We start from the raw sequence: 13,768 nt of genomic DNA, 5'->3' as shown, positions 1-13,768 counted from the left end.
AGATGAGCGCACACATCACAAACAGTACATCTTTCAAACGAGCTTCAACTCTAATGTCTTTCTGCAATCCCCAAAGTATTAGCTGTTCTGTAAATCAGCTATGAGGATTGGAGACTGGCCATTTTTGAGGTTAAGAGGATGGTACGATTGGAAGCCTTGTTGCCAGCGAAGTACACGAGGAATGCGGGAATGAGTGGCCTTTTAGATGTTGTTGGAACACAACTCGCATCCCCCTTGCCACTGGCCACGGTGGCTGGAGCTGATGGGAGTTGCAGTCTACCAACAACTAGAGGGCCGTCCTGGTCTACACATTCATTTCTTACATTCCACCATCAAGCAGGAATGAGAAGCACTGCAAAACCGGCAAGGCTTGTGTGATCTCTCTGCCATTTTCAGTTTTCACAAATTGGAGCAGCAAGGCTACCCCAGAAGACCAACAGACAGTGCCTGGCATGTGAGTTGTGCCTGGCATGTGAGTTATAAAAGGCTACCAATAAGCCAAAACCAATCTCAACCACAGTCAACAAAAGAGCCAAACTCACTCACCAGCGTTGACAATTGCATCTACCTCCAGCTTGGTGATGTCACCACGGAAGAGAGATATCTTCTCATTCAGATGGTTATCCTTGGGGAACAAAGACTCTTCAGGCTGCTTAACCCGGGCGCCTGGCATCAAGAAGACAAGGGGGAGAGACTGCACATTTTAAAGGCTGCCTTTATGTCACATTGGACTATTAGTCCATCTAACTCAGCATGGCCTACAACAGGGGTAGGGAACATTGTGCCCTCGGGTGTTAGCACCCCAAGCTCCCATCAGCCCCAGCCAGAATGACCAATAGTCAGGGATTATGGGAGCTGTAGTCCAGCAAAAGGGGCTGCAATGGCTACCTCTCAAGGCTCTCCAATCCTGCCTGGAGAAGCTGGGTACTGAACCTGGGACCTTGTGTACTGCAAAGAATATGCACTGTTTGAAGTCTTAGAAAGCTGCTGCCAGTCGAGGAAGACCACTGGCCTGCAGGCCTCTCCACAACATCCACCTGTCCAACACCTGATGCCAAGTGTGTGGAAAGCAAAAAGGTATGGGCTGGGCCAAAGTGGGTTTGCAGACACCACCAGTTAGCTGATGATGATCTCCCACCCCCTGCAAAAAAAAGCCCATTGCAAGCACTGGCAATTAGCTAATCATCAGGGCTTCTGTGCACAGTGCCATGCAAAAATGAGTCATTGTGATGTCAGGTGATGGACAGGTAGGCAACCCTACTCACCTGCCAAACCTGACCTGTTTCGGGGGAAGAAAAGGATCTGGCCTGCAAGTCGGACCCAGTTCCCCACCCCTGCCATAGACTAAATGAGCTAAATGAGCCAGCAGCCTGACACGGTATAATAAACAACAACAACCACCCACCCATCTGGCTGGATTGCCACAGCCACTCTGGGCAGGTTCCAACACATATAAAAACATAATATCACATCAAACATTAAAAACTTCCAGATACAGGGCTGCCTCCAGATGTCTTCTAAAGGTTATTTATCTCCTTGACATCTGATGGGAGAGTGTTCCACAGGGACGGTGTCACTACCGAGAAGGTCCTCTGCCTGGTTCCCTGTAACTTCACTTCTTGCAGTGAGGGAACTGTCAGGAGGCCCTCAGAGCTGAACCTGTGGCTGTCAGCTTTCTATGTTAACAGCTCTACAACACCCCTTTTCCTCATTATCCTTGCCTTGAGCTTCTCCATGGGAGGTTGCGGGGGGCGGGGAGAAACAACATGCCCATGCAATTATACTTAAGAAGAAAGAGCTTTAAAACAAAATAAAATCTCACTTTTGGCCATTTCTTTCCAGCTTGGTATTTGCTTCAGTTTGATGAAATCCCTGGTGAAATAATGCTCTCGCCTCTGCTTGTTATTCAAGCCTTTCAGAAATGCTGAACAGCAAATAAAAGGAGCAGGAGAAATAAAGACGGGTTAGTAGGATAAAGACAAATATTGGCATAAAGTCTGAGGGGAAAGGACTCGCAAAAATTCTGGGAGAAGGACTTTCAGAGCAGTGATGCAACCATTATATTTTTGCCTCGTGGATGCTCAATGGAAACCTTCCTTCTCCAGAATGATGGCAAAACCCTTTCGGAAAGTCTGCTTTATGGTGGAAACTACACACATATAAAAACCGTTCTAGGGTCACATTGTATATTAAAACGTTTTATTTGCAGGTGTATAACTGAGTCCTAAGTCAAGTACAAAGAATAAACGTAACTGCACACACACCATACATTTAAAGCACATTTTTGCACCAAGGAATCATGGGAAGTGTAGCTTGTTGAGGGTGCTGGAACTGTAGCTCTGTGAGGGGCAAACTACAGTTTCTACGATTCTTTGTGAGTGAGGAAATGTGCTTTAAATGCATTGTGTGTATGCAGCCAAGGCAGGCATAGGCAAACTCGGCCCTCCAGATGTTTTGAGACTACAATTCCCATCATCCCTGACCACTGGTCCTGTTAGCTAGGGATGGTGGGAGTTGTAGTCCCAAAACATCTGGAGGGCTGAGTTTGCCTATGCCCGAGCCAAGGCATCACTCTACTGTGTCACATGTAGAGCAGGGAGAGGGAACCTGTGCCCCACCATACATGGTTGGACTACAACTCCCATCATCTCTTACTGTTGGTCATGGTGGCTGGACCCAACAGAAGATTAAATCCACCACCACAGGTTCCCCAACGCTGTCACAGACCATTATTACACACACACACACACACACACACACACACACACACAAATCCCTTGGAAAAATTGACCCAAATAATTTGAGGAGAAATCCAAACATTTCTAAAATATTACTTGTGAAAAAATGTGAAAAAGTCATTAAATCCCCTCCTCCACTGCAGTCCAACTTTCTTTGGAGAGGTATAAACGTTGGCCTCACCAAATGAAATTGATTACTGCTAAGATCCTTTCCCCCCTTAAAATACTGAACTGCATTCCACTACTACTGTATAGCAAACCGCAGCAAGTAATGAAGAAGGCTTCTATCTTATATGGAGGTGGCCATTTTGAATTTCCCAAAAATTCAAAAAGAACCTCAGGAGAGCGCTTTCTGAGGAAAAACAAAATGGCAGCCACTCCAGTTCTCCTCCCCTCAAATGAATGCCACCTCTCACCACCACTTGTCGACATATTGCCATTTTGTCAGCAGCCATTTTGATGTGAGTTGAATGGGTCTTATATTCACACCATACGTTGAAAACACTTTACAATTTTAAAGAATATTGGCTTCCCCTAGATAATTCTGGGAGCTCTTGTTTGTTAAGGGTGCTGAGAGTTATTAGGAGGCCCCTATTCCCCTCACAGAGTTACAATTTCAGAGTGATCAAACAGCCAGTCCCTTTTCTATTATTCACATGGAACTCGGGGAGTTTTACAGGGCCAACAATTTCATATTGTTGTGTCACGTAAAAACACATATGGAAACCAGCAAGGCCTCTGAAATATGGTTGCCAACCAATTCAAATTGTCTCAGCCCTGCTAGAATCACATCCTGCTAACAGAAAAAGGAGGTGGGGAAGAAAATAAAAGAAAAACCATGGCAGAGCAGAAAATGCATTGTCAAGGCTTTCATTTTGATTTCCTAATTTCCATAAGATTGTATCACATTACAATTTTATTTTTACTGTATTTTTTGCACTTTTTTCTCTTTATTTCTCTTTATCACTTCATTTTTACAACTGAAACTCTTCTAAGAAAGAAGAAATATTTAAACAGGAAAGATCCTTTGCAAATGTCAAAAATGTTTTCTTTTATATTACCTCGGGGTAGCAATAAAGTTGGTACATATCCTCATTTATGGTGGGGTCAATTGGTGCAAGATTTTTGGAATTTAATTTTGGCAGAAATGATAAACATTACAACATTGTGTGTTGTCCAAAATAAATATTCCTGAATATTTTTGATACCACTGTAAATATACTGTATTGTCAGAATAATTGGTCTTATATATTATATTGGCAGCATGAACAGCAACTGCAGTTCAGTGGAAAACAGCCCAAAATATTACACTGAACGCTTAGTATTGCTCACTCTGGAATATAGCTATAATGGGGGGGGGGGCGGGATCACAAATAATTTTAGATTTTGACAAGGCCTAGAACCCCCAGACACTTTTTGTGAGATTTTGCATCTCTCTGTGGCATATACAGTGGAACCATCATTTTCAAGACACTCATCCTAAGACTGGCAAATCTGGAACTATACTTGATCTGATAACGTTACTAGTCTTTACTTGGACTTTGTTACCGGTATTTTAACTCATGAACAACTACTCATTCTATGTGCCTACTTTATAGTGTTGTTTTTCATCTTTAAATTTTTGCCTTTTGTTATACTGTATGCATTATAGCTCTGCTTTATGTATATTATAAAATGAATTTTTAAAAAGAGGGGGAAACGGGGGGGGGGGGCTGTCACAGCAACTGGCCTTCAGAAACACACTGCCTCTGACAGGTGCTTAACAGTACTGTCCCTTTTCAGCAAACAGAAGCCGACTCCCTTCACACCGAAGAAGCCGTCTCCACTCAGGCACACTTTGTCCTTGACATTTATTAATGTTTCTATTTCTTTTAATTAAGATGAGGTGGCAGGTTTTTTTTAAAAAAGAGTTTGGCAACTCTATTACAGCTTCATCAGCCTCCTGGAAGATTACTTATGCTCAACCCCTTAGGAACTTCAACACCCCTCTGCAGAGATTTGCAAATCCAACCAATATATGTAGCGGCTTTCAAACCATATTGTTGGGAAACATACAGTTCGTCATGAGCATATTGGGTGCTGTGTTCCTCAATACAACATTCATGGCATAAAGCCTGCCCAAGAAGAAAGTGTAACGCTAGGCACGCTTCTAGAGAAGGGATGGGGCCTCCAGATATAGTTGGACTACAAAGCCCATCATCCCCGACCAATGGCTATCCTGGCTAGGGCTGGATGAGAGCTGGAGTTCCAACAACCTCTGGAGAGCCACAAATTCCTCACATCCCTGTTCCAAAGCATGTTTTCCACTTATGTTAGGGCAACAGCCAAGCCAAATATGCCTAAATTGTGCCTATGCAAATGAAGGGTTGAGAAGCCCTTGGAACATATTCCGAAAACCTCTACATCAGCGGCTACTTTCAACTCCCTGGCCCCACTTGAGACCGCTTGAAAATTACTGAGGCGCACCCAGTCACAAAAGCACATTCGAAGCACATTTCCCCCTCAAAGGATTCCAGGCATTGAAGTTCACCCCTCACAGAGTTACAATTCCAATCCCAGCAGTCTCTAACATATTACAGTGCCCAGAATTCTTTGGAAGGGAGAAATGTTCTTTGAATGTGATTTAAAAGCATAGCTTGTATGCAGCCCCAGTCACAAAATGGGAGGTGGAGGAAACGTTTGGCATAATCAGTTGACAATTACTTACATTACATTCTGCCAGTATGTAACCCATCTTTGGAAATTGATAAAATTATTTGCCACAGCGCTTTCCTTGTGGCAAGTAGTTATTTAACTCGGCTTTCCTCAAGTTGAGGATAGCTCAGGTGGTATTGCAACTCAGCCTTCCCAATGTTAAGGCAGAATTTGCTGATCCAGAGGCTCTAAGTGGAGAAGGCCTTTTTAAACATATTTTTGCCTTTATACTCTCATGTGACTCTAAGCATTTTTACCCATCTCCTGTAATGTCTTCTCCCATTTTCCTTTCACACTCAACTTGTACCTTATCCCACCCACCCCCTCCTCTAAACCACCAGTTTCTTTCATCCCTCCTTCCCAGCCGTTTTACATTCACTTCTTCCAAGTGAGGTGGCCCATAGCAGGCTCCAGCCCACTGCACTACAAGGCACACAATTTGCACAGCTTGATATGCAGGTGCCTCCACAGATAATTTGTATAGAAAGTATTCTCAGGCTCCCGCTTCCAAAAAAGTGTTTCGGGAGTTTGGAAACAAAAACAAAACAATTCACTGCTCTAAAGGTGCATTTGGGGCACATATAGATTAACACGTCCTTTCTGACTGACAGAAACATGAAGGCTTGGAAGGCAGTCCTGGTCATTGGCATGGTTGCCACCTTTCACTGTTAGCTCTGCTCCTGTGCTTTTAAAAAGCAGGGTGACATGTACAAATTTAACAGCAAAGCTTGCCCTACCACTTATCCAGGCATGGATAAGCATCCATCAATTCTTAGCAGTCAAGCTGTTATTGTAGGCCCAGGAGCACAGCCAAAGTTTTCTCTTTCTTTTTTAAGTTGGCAACCTTATTTAGGGGACCATTCCAAAACATAACCACCAGCATACAGCCTACCAGCTGCATCCCAGCACCTGTTTGGTACAAAAACCATAGCTTCTTATCAAAAGTGGGGGGAGGGGTCCCCCCCTTCTCTAGGCCTCTGGGAAACATATGGCGGCTACCATAGCCAGTCTCCTAGGAGACCATTTAGATTTCCCATGAAGCACTGCAAAAAGCCTTTTCCCACTCCCAAACAGAGGAAGCTCAACAGGTGAGATACATACCCATGGTTCACAGTGCACACAGACACAAGAAGAGTTCTTGGTTCAGTAACTACGGGCCGACCATCCTCAAAATACCACCCCTTTGTCCTATCACAGTAGTGAAAAACTCAGAGCTGCAGTGTCATTACAAATAAGGGGCATTGTGGATTTCAACAATCACAGCGAACATGAGGATCATGTGCCCAGGGGGAGTATATGATAAAGTAGCCCAGGAGACGAAAACTGTGCCAGAGACTGCCAGCAGGCAACAAGGGGCCCAACACTGCGGGAGGCCACAAATTTGCTCCAGAGCACCAGGACACCACAGAAACACACACACATACACAACACACTTTCGCCTCCACGTCACTTACATTTAGCCTCCTTCCAGTCAGTGGAGGTGGTCAAATCCACTTTGGCTGCCATGGCCAATGGGGGAGCAGCCAACCAGCTCCGGATGCCCCGTGCAAACACCCAGTGCTCTGGCACCCTGCAGACAGGGGCCCTGCCTCCACTCCACACGCCCTTCCTTCTACTACTGTGCAGCGCTATAGGGCAGCTGCCCCAGACCCTCCACAACCTCCCAAAGGCTCCAAGAAAGCTCTTGTTTCCCAGGAACATGAAGAAGCCTGGCATGGCTTCAAGAAAAGGGCTGGAAGGGGGGTTCACTGGGCTCTCAGCCTGCTGCCCTGGTTGGTCACTCAGCAGGCGAGAGAAATTCTTCTCCCTTATTTATAACACCTGGTATTTAGGTGGCGGAGTGGAATCAGATTGCTAGCTGTAGCTGCAGCTGCTGCTGTTGTTGCTACTGCTACCCCAGCAGCACACATGGAGGCAGGCCTTTGACTTTCAAGCCATTTCGCTCGGGCCCCGCCCTCCTCGGGCGCAAGGGCTTCTGGGCAATGTAGTTCCACAAAGGCGTCTTCAACTGCAACGTAGCGGCACGAGCCTCAACAGTGAAAAACAAAATCAGGCTAAGAATATCAGCTCATAATAGTTTCTCTGGTGAGAAAAGAAGAGCAAGCGATTGTTGATATCTTTAGAAATGTGTTTATTTTGCTGGGAATATATTATCTCAACAGTGGCGCACATTTTAGACTCTGGACTGTAATGATTCTAGGGAATCTTTCTTCTTCTTGTTACAATTTTTATTTTATTTTTTGAAATAATATTTATTAAGGTTTCAAAAACAGAAGATTACATAGATAAAAAGAAAAGAAACAAAAGAAAAAAGAAAAAAAGAAAAAATACAAAATACAAAATACAGAAAAAAGATTAAAAAAACACTTAAAAACAAATCAGTCTTTCCGTACCTTACATTTCATTTCCTTGTTTCCCTGACCTCCTCTCACCTCCCTTTTTTGTATTCCAGTTCAATTGGTTAATTCAGCAATTCCTTTCCCTCTTTGTTTTTGTCTTAATCCTTTAACTTAATATATTATAGCTTTGGATTCTCACCTATTAACAATCCATTTTTACATACACCTTTATAACATTGCTGCTAAAACCACTTCTGACATCATTCTAACATTCATTAATTTTGCAGTATTTCTGTAAATAATCTTTAAATTTCTTCCAATCTTCTTCCACCGACTCTTCTCCCTGGTCTCAGATTCTGCCAGTCATTTCCGCCAATTCCATATAGTCCATCACCTTCATCTGCCATTCTTCCAGAGTGGGTAAATCTTGTGTCTTCCAATATTTTGTAATAAGTATTCTTGCTGCTGTTGTGGAATACATAAAGAAAGTTCTGTCCTTCTTTGGCACCAATTGGCCGACTATGCCCAGGAGGAAGGCCGCTGGTTTCTTCAAGAAGGTATATTTAAATACCTTTTTCATTTCATTATAAATCATCTCCCAGAAAGCCTTAATCCTTGGGCACATCCACCAAAGGTGAAAGAATGTACCTTCAGTTTCTTTACATTTCCAACATTTGTTATCGGGCAAATGATAGATTTTTGCAAGCTTGACTGGTGTCATGTACCACCTGTATATCATTTTCATAATATTCTCTCTTAAGGCATTACATGCCGTAAACTTCATACCTGTGGACCATAACTGTTCCCAGTCAGCCATCATTATGTTATGTCCAACATCTTGTGCCCATTTAATCATAGCAGATTTCACCGTTTCATCCTGAGTATTCCATTTCAACAGCAAGTTATACATCTTTGACAAGATCTTAGTTTTGGGTTCTAACAGTTCTGTTTCTAATTTTGATTTTTCCACCTGGAAGCCAATTTTCTTGTCCAAATTGTATGCCTCCATTATCTGATAATAATGAAGCCAATCTCGCACTTTGTTTTTTAGTCTCTCAAAACTCTGCAGTTTCAATCTAGCTCCCTCTTGTTCCAGAATTTCCCAATATTTCGGCCATTTGGCCTCCATATTGAGCTTTTTCTGTCCTTTCGCTTCCATCGGTGACAGCCACCTTGGGGTTTTATTTTCCAATAGATCCTTATATCTTATCCAGACATTAAACAATGCTTTCCTGACAATATGATTTTTAAATGCTTTATGTGCTTTGACCTTATCATACCACAAATATGCATGCCACTTCTTGTTACAATTTTTACCCACTCTTCATCATCAGGTCCCAGGGCAGGTTAAAACTGTTTTAAATATATAATCCTAAAAACCGATTTTTAAAAATACAGTTGCAAAATTAGGGTGGATCCTAAAATATTGTATATATAATATACTGTACACAGGCTGATTATTATTATTACTATTACTATTACTATTTATTACTTGTACACCGCCCATCTGACTGGATTGCCTCAGCGTCTTGGGACGGCTTCCAACAGAATATAAAAAACACAGCAAAACATCAAACATTTAAAACTTCTCTTCAGCATATAATGAAAATGACATAGTTAAGGTGCTAGATGTACCTCTTTGGGGAGGAAATCCCACAACTTAGGAGCTGCCCCAGAGAATGCCCTCTCCCAGGCTGACACCGTGACCCCAAGTTTCTGAGGACTAGAACAACAAAGAGCACTCCCCTCTGTTGATCTTAACGCCTGAGATGTTCTATAGGGGAGGAATCGTTCTTTCAGATATTTTGGTACTAAGTTATTTCGAGCTTTAAACACTGATGTGAGTGCCTTGAAGTGGGCCTGGAAACAAACTGGGAACCAATTGCTTTTGATGGTAATGTGTATATATGGTATATTACTTCAGTGCTTGGTTGCTGTAAGAACAGGATGCTGGACTAGGTCGACCTTTTGGCAGCTGCCCCGCTAAATAAATCAAAATCAATACAATTGATTGCCCCCCCCAACAAAACCTGCCCCCTCCTAGCAAAAGGTGCCCCCCCCTAACAAAAATGCTGGGTACGCCCATGATTGACCCTGATAAGTTTGAAGGCCCTCCATCATTCTAATGGCTTAAGGCCATGGACATCTGCCTGAAAATCCTGCCCTACCAGTACCTCTGTATCTGAATATGCATCATATATTCTCTCCCTCCTCCAGACCTGTTTACTGAGCCTTCAGCCTGATCTGCTTGCAAAAAGCTTATGCAGAGCTTAGACCACGTCTGGTCTTTATTGAGCATTAATTCTGATTTGTTTGCAGGGCAGTATATGACAATCAGCCCTTGTCCTTTCGCTGTTCTTATACATCTTCCCACTGGCCAATCGTTTATCTAACACAGAGCTTTCCAAACTTAGTGTGTCAGCTGCAATGTGGAGGTGTGTTGCGCGAACGCTCCCCACTCTCCTCCCAGGGCTGAAAATGGGTTAGTTAAATCTCCAGTTTGCTAGTAAAACTGAATTACTGTGTTGCAAAATGATGCATGTCTAAAAGTGTGTCACCAACATGAAAAGTTTGGAAATCTCTGAACACTTCTCAGTGTGCTTCCCCATCACTTTCCTAACCACAAAACAGCATTTTTAAAAAGTATATTTGTTGTGCTATGGCGACAGAGCACTTTGACCCACATTAATTGTGCAAACCAAAATTTCCAGTATGTACTTGAATCCCTTGCCTCCCACTCACACCTCTATCTAAATAAGCCCTGTACAGTAAGCGGGGGCTATGTTCCAGGCCCCTGCTCGCATTAGCAAAATGTGTGTAAGTAGGGAGCACCCTCTAAACACCTATTTTTACCTGCTCTCCATGCTCTTTTTCTTTTATACAGTACCTTTGCCTCCAAATGACCAGAAAGGTCAGGGAACACTGCAATCCAGCTTCCCCAACAGCTGTTGAACAGGGTAGTGCAGCAGCAGTGAGAGCTCCCATGTGCTGTTTTGGAGCCAATAAGTTGGTTTTCAAAGCTTTGTTTCTGGACTTTTGGCTCACTGGTGTTCTCTTCAGGCTCTAGGGATGGTCTCCTCATGAGCCACGAGGACTTTCTGGCTCTCTCTCCCCACTTCCAGGTTTGAATTGAATTAATTTATTTGTTTCCCAGCACCTCAAGTATACGTGTTTGCACGCAGGTCAATCATGCGTAAGTGGGGGATGCCTGTATTTGAAGAGCTGTCTGGATGAAGTCCAGCTTAAAAATAAATGAAGAGCCTTAAATCACGTTCACACCATATGCTTAAAGCACAGAGATTCCCCCAAAGAATCCTGGGAACTGTCATTTGTTAAGGGTGCTGGGAACCACAACTCTCTGAGGGGGTAAATTGCAGTTCCTATCGTTATTTGGAGGAAGCCATGTGCTTTAAACTTATGGTGTGGATGTCACCTTAGGCAATATAAGACCAAAAGCAGGGGGAAATGGAAATGAGAGTGCAGTTCAATGATTTGTCAGCGGGTCAGTGAACAGTTGTTGTGTCAAGGCTGTGAAAAGGAATACCACATAATGGTTAAACAGGTGCACTGTCCAGCCTCAAAGGTTCAGTCCCAAAATAACTTTAGAAGGGGAGAAAGAGGCACAATCTTACTTGGGCCCATTTTTTCCTTTCTTTGCCACTTGGCATGAGTGGCTGCTAGGCTAATTTTAGGTAGGTTGCCAAGGCACCACCAGGCGAAGTCAGAAGCCAAGCTTCTAATTATAGCCGAGAAACTAATCTTTTTGCTTTCCCTCTGCAGCCCAGAGCACCAGCAGCTACAATGTGGACAAAACAGACTCGGTTTTTAATTTATATTGTACCCCAGGATTCTCAAGTCAGGCATACTGTGCTATTGTAAAATCAAGAGATTTTAATATTATCAGTGGCAGCTGGTCAATTAGGGCAAATGGGACACTGCGCTACCAACCTCAGACAACCCTCACCTGCCTTGCTTCCTACTGACAACCAGGCCAGAGGGTGGCACTGCTTGCCAGCTCTCTTCTCCTTAGGTCTTAGCCATGCCCCCATTTCCCTCGCCACTTTTACCTGGGGCAACCTGTTATTTAGCACTGAATCGGAACAAATAGCATTCGGGTTTTCTGTGGATTGCTGCTTGTTCTGATTTAGTGCTAAAGAGTGGGTTGACCTAGGGGAAGTTGTGGAGCAAGGGCACAACTGCTCAGACCCATGCCTTGTAGAATTCAACAGGGAGGAGGGTGGGAACAAAGCAGAATTAGTTGGCTCCAGCTGTCATTGGCTCTAGCTCTGGCTTTGCCTACTGCTGGGCTCCCTGCCTTTTACGTATGCAGTCCAAATGGGCATTAGCCACCACTGAATGTAATTAAAATCTTCTGGTTACTTTAGTTCAGGACCGTCTCCTCTGTAACTCCATATCCTTAAAAACAGACTCAAATTTTATCCTACTTAAGCCTTTGTGTATTTAAAATCTCCACAATTTTCTGCTGGTTCTCTCCCACACCCCTCAATCCCCACTGACTGTTAAGCCTTGCATTGTCTTTATCTAACCTGTGCTCACTTTTCCCCTGCACTCACTTCTTTATCATGTCTTCCTATCTTTAGTTTAATCATAGATAACTAGCATAGGTTACCAATTTCACACACACACACACACACACACACACACCCTGCTTCCAAAGAACCTTGGGATTTATTTGTTTTCTTATATTTCTGTCCCACTTTTCTTCCATCATGGAATCCCAAATTGTGTCCATGTCACTCCCAGGCAGTCGCACATCCAGCTACTTGCCAGATCCATACCTCCATATTGGAGTTTTTTGTATACTTCAGTGCTGCTGATGCATGCAAGTTTTTCATAGCATCCATGCAATGCTGTCATTGAACTACCATCCACTATTATTTTCCCATTTAATTTTCCTTTCCGGTGAGAAATCTAATCAGCATAAAAAGCCCACCATGTATGGAGACTCCATATATTAAAGCAGGGCTGGGGAACCTCTAGCCCACGGGCCAACTTTGCTTTGACAAGGGCCCTAATCTTTTCCTATACCACATACACCTGCCCCACATCTGACAGAATGTGACATCAGGTGTGGTGGCAGGACTCAGTTCCTTGTCGGGAACTCGATCATACAGCCAATTCCTGCAGAGTGCAAGCTGATCAGCAGCCCTTCAAAGCACCATGTGGGGCTCTTTGCAAACCTCACATGGTGCTTTGAAGTCCTGACCAGCAATGCTAGGTGCTTGCCAGGTGCACAACCCCACCTACCTGTCAAATTTGCCCCTGGAAGGTTAAGTGGGAGAAGGATCTGGCCTACAGGCCAGAACAGACTTCCCACCCCTGCAGTAAATGAACCCAACTTAGGTTTATTATATGACCATTGCCATCCCTCTCCATGTCTTATTTAAGGGACTGATTAATAGGAAGCCTAAAGTCATTGTTTATTTATTTAATGTACTTTATTGTTAACTGTGGATGTCTGTTTAATGGAAGTGCCCAAATAAAAAATTGTAAACAAAATTTGTAATTAAAAATACTACTCAAGACAAACATTTTTAATTTTGTTTATAACTGCGTTGCATGTATGATATGATAATAGAAATTATAGAAACACAATGTGAGAGACTTCTGTTCACCATTTGGAAAAGGGGGGGGAAAGGCATTACTGTATGCCACTTTTTTCCAAGTGTTCAAGGACGTCCCACGAGGAAAAATCTGGAAATAAGAAAGATTGGGAGGCGGAGAAATCCGAACAAAGCTCCAGCCAATGGGCGCAGCCTGTGCTGACGTTCCAACTCACGGTCTACCCAATAGGAGCGCAGCGCAGTTTTGATCAATGAAACCCGAAGGCGGGACGTTCCAGAGGAACGAGGCCGCCGCTTGGCAAATGACACAGCGACGCACACCGATTGCCGTTATCAAGCTCCGCCCCGCTCGGGCCTGTCAAGCGTTGGGGCCAATAGCGCGTGCCGAGGACGGATATTCTATCAGGGTGAG

General features: G+C 43.7%; 1 protein-coding gene and 1 long non-coding RNA gene across 5 annotated transcripts in view; one reads left to right on the top strand and one right to left on the bottom strand.

Annotated features, from left to right (window-relative positions):
- The window catches only part of MACROD1 (mono-ADP ribosylhydrolase 1), a 312,448-nt gene extending 305,210 nt beyond the window's left edge, over positions 1–7,238 (bottom strand). Inside the window, exons 1-3 of one of the 4 annotated variants that reach the window (XM_080985743.1) lie at positions 6,887–7,238; positions 1,823–1,924; positions 547–666 (exon numbers count right to left, since the gene is read on the bottom strand). In XM_080985743.1, coding sequence (XP_080841869.1) covers positions 547–666; positions 1,823–1,924; positions 6,887–7,148 — 484 coding nt within the window. In that variant the 5' untranslated portion in view covers positions 7,149–7,238. Of the gene's footprint in view, positions 1–546; positions 667–1,822; positions 1,925–6,341; positions 6,436–6,886 lie in introns of those variants that run through there. The other 3 variants (XM_080985741.1, XM_080985742.1, XM_080985744.1) reach the window with 3 other exon arrangements.
- A 195-nt stretch (positions 7,239–7,433) lies between these two features.
- On the top strand, positions 7,434–13,293 carry LOC308465680. Its single transcript, XR_013980535.1, has 3 exons — positions 7,434–7,517; positions 10,656–10,893; positions 11,552–13,293. It is a non-coding gene; the product is annotated as an uncharacterized lncRNA (long non-coding RNA).
- Positions 13,294–13,768: the final 475 nt, after the last annotated feature.

Source organism: Podarcis pityusensis (assembly GCF_964106645.2).
Source record: "Podarcis pityusensis genome assembly, chromosome: 16".
Lineage (NCBI taxonomy): Eukaryota > Metazoa > Chordata > Lepidosauria > Squamata > Lacertidae > Podarcis > Podarcis pityusensis.
This window is presented reverse-complemented; position numbering and strand designations above follow the sequence as displayed.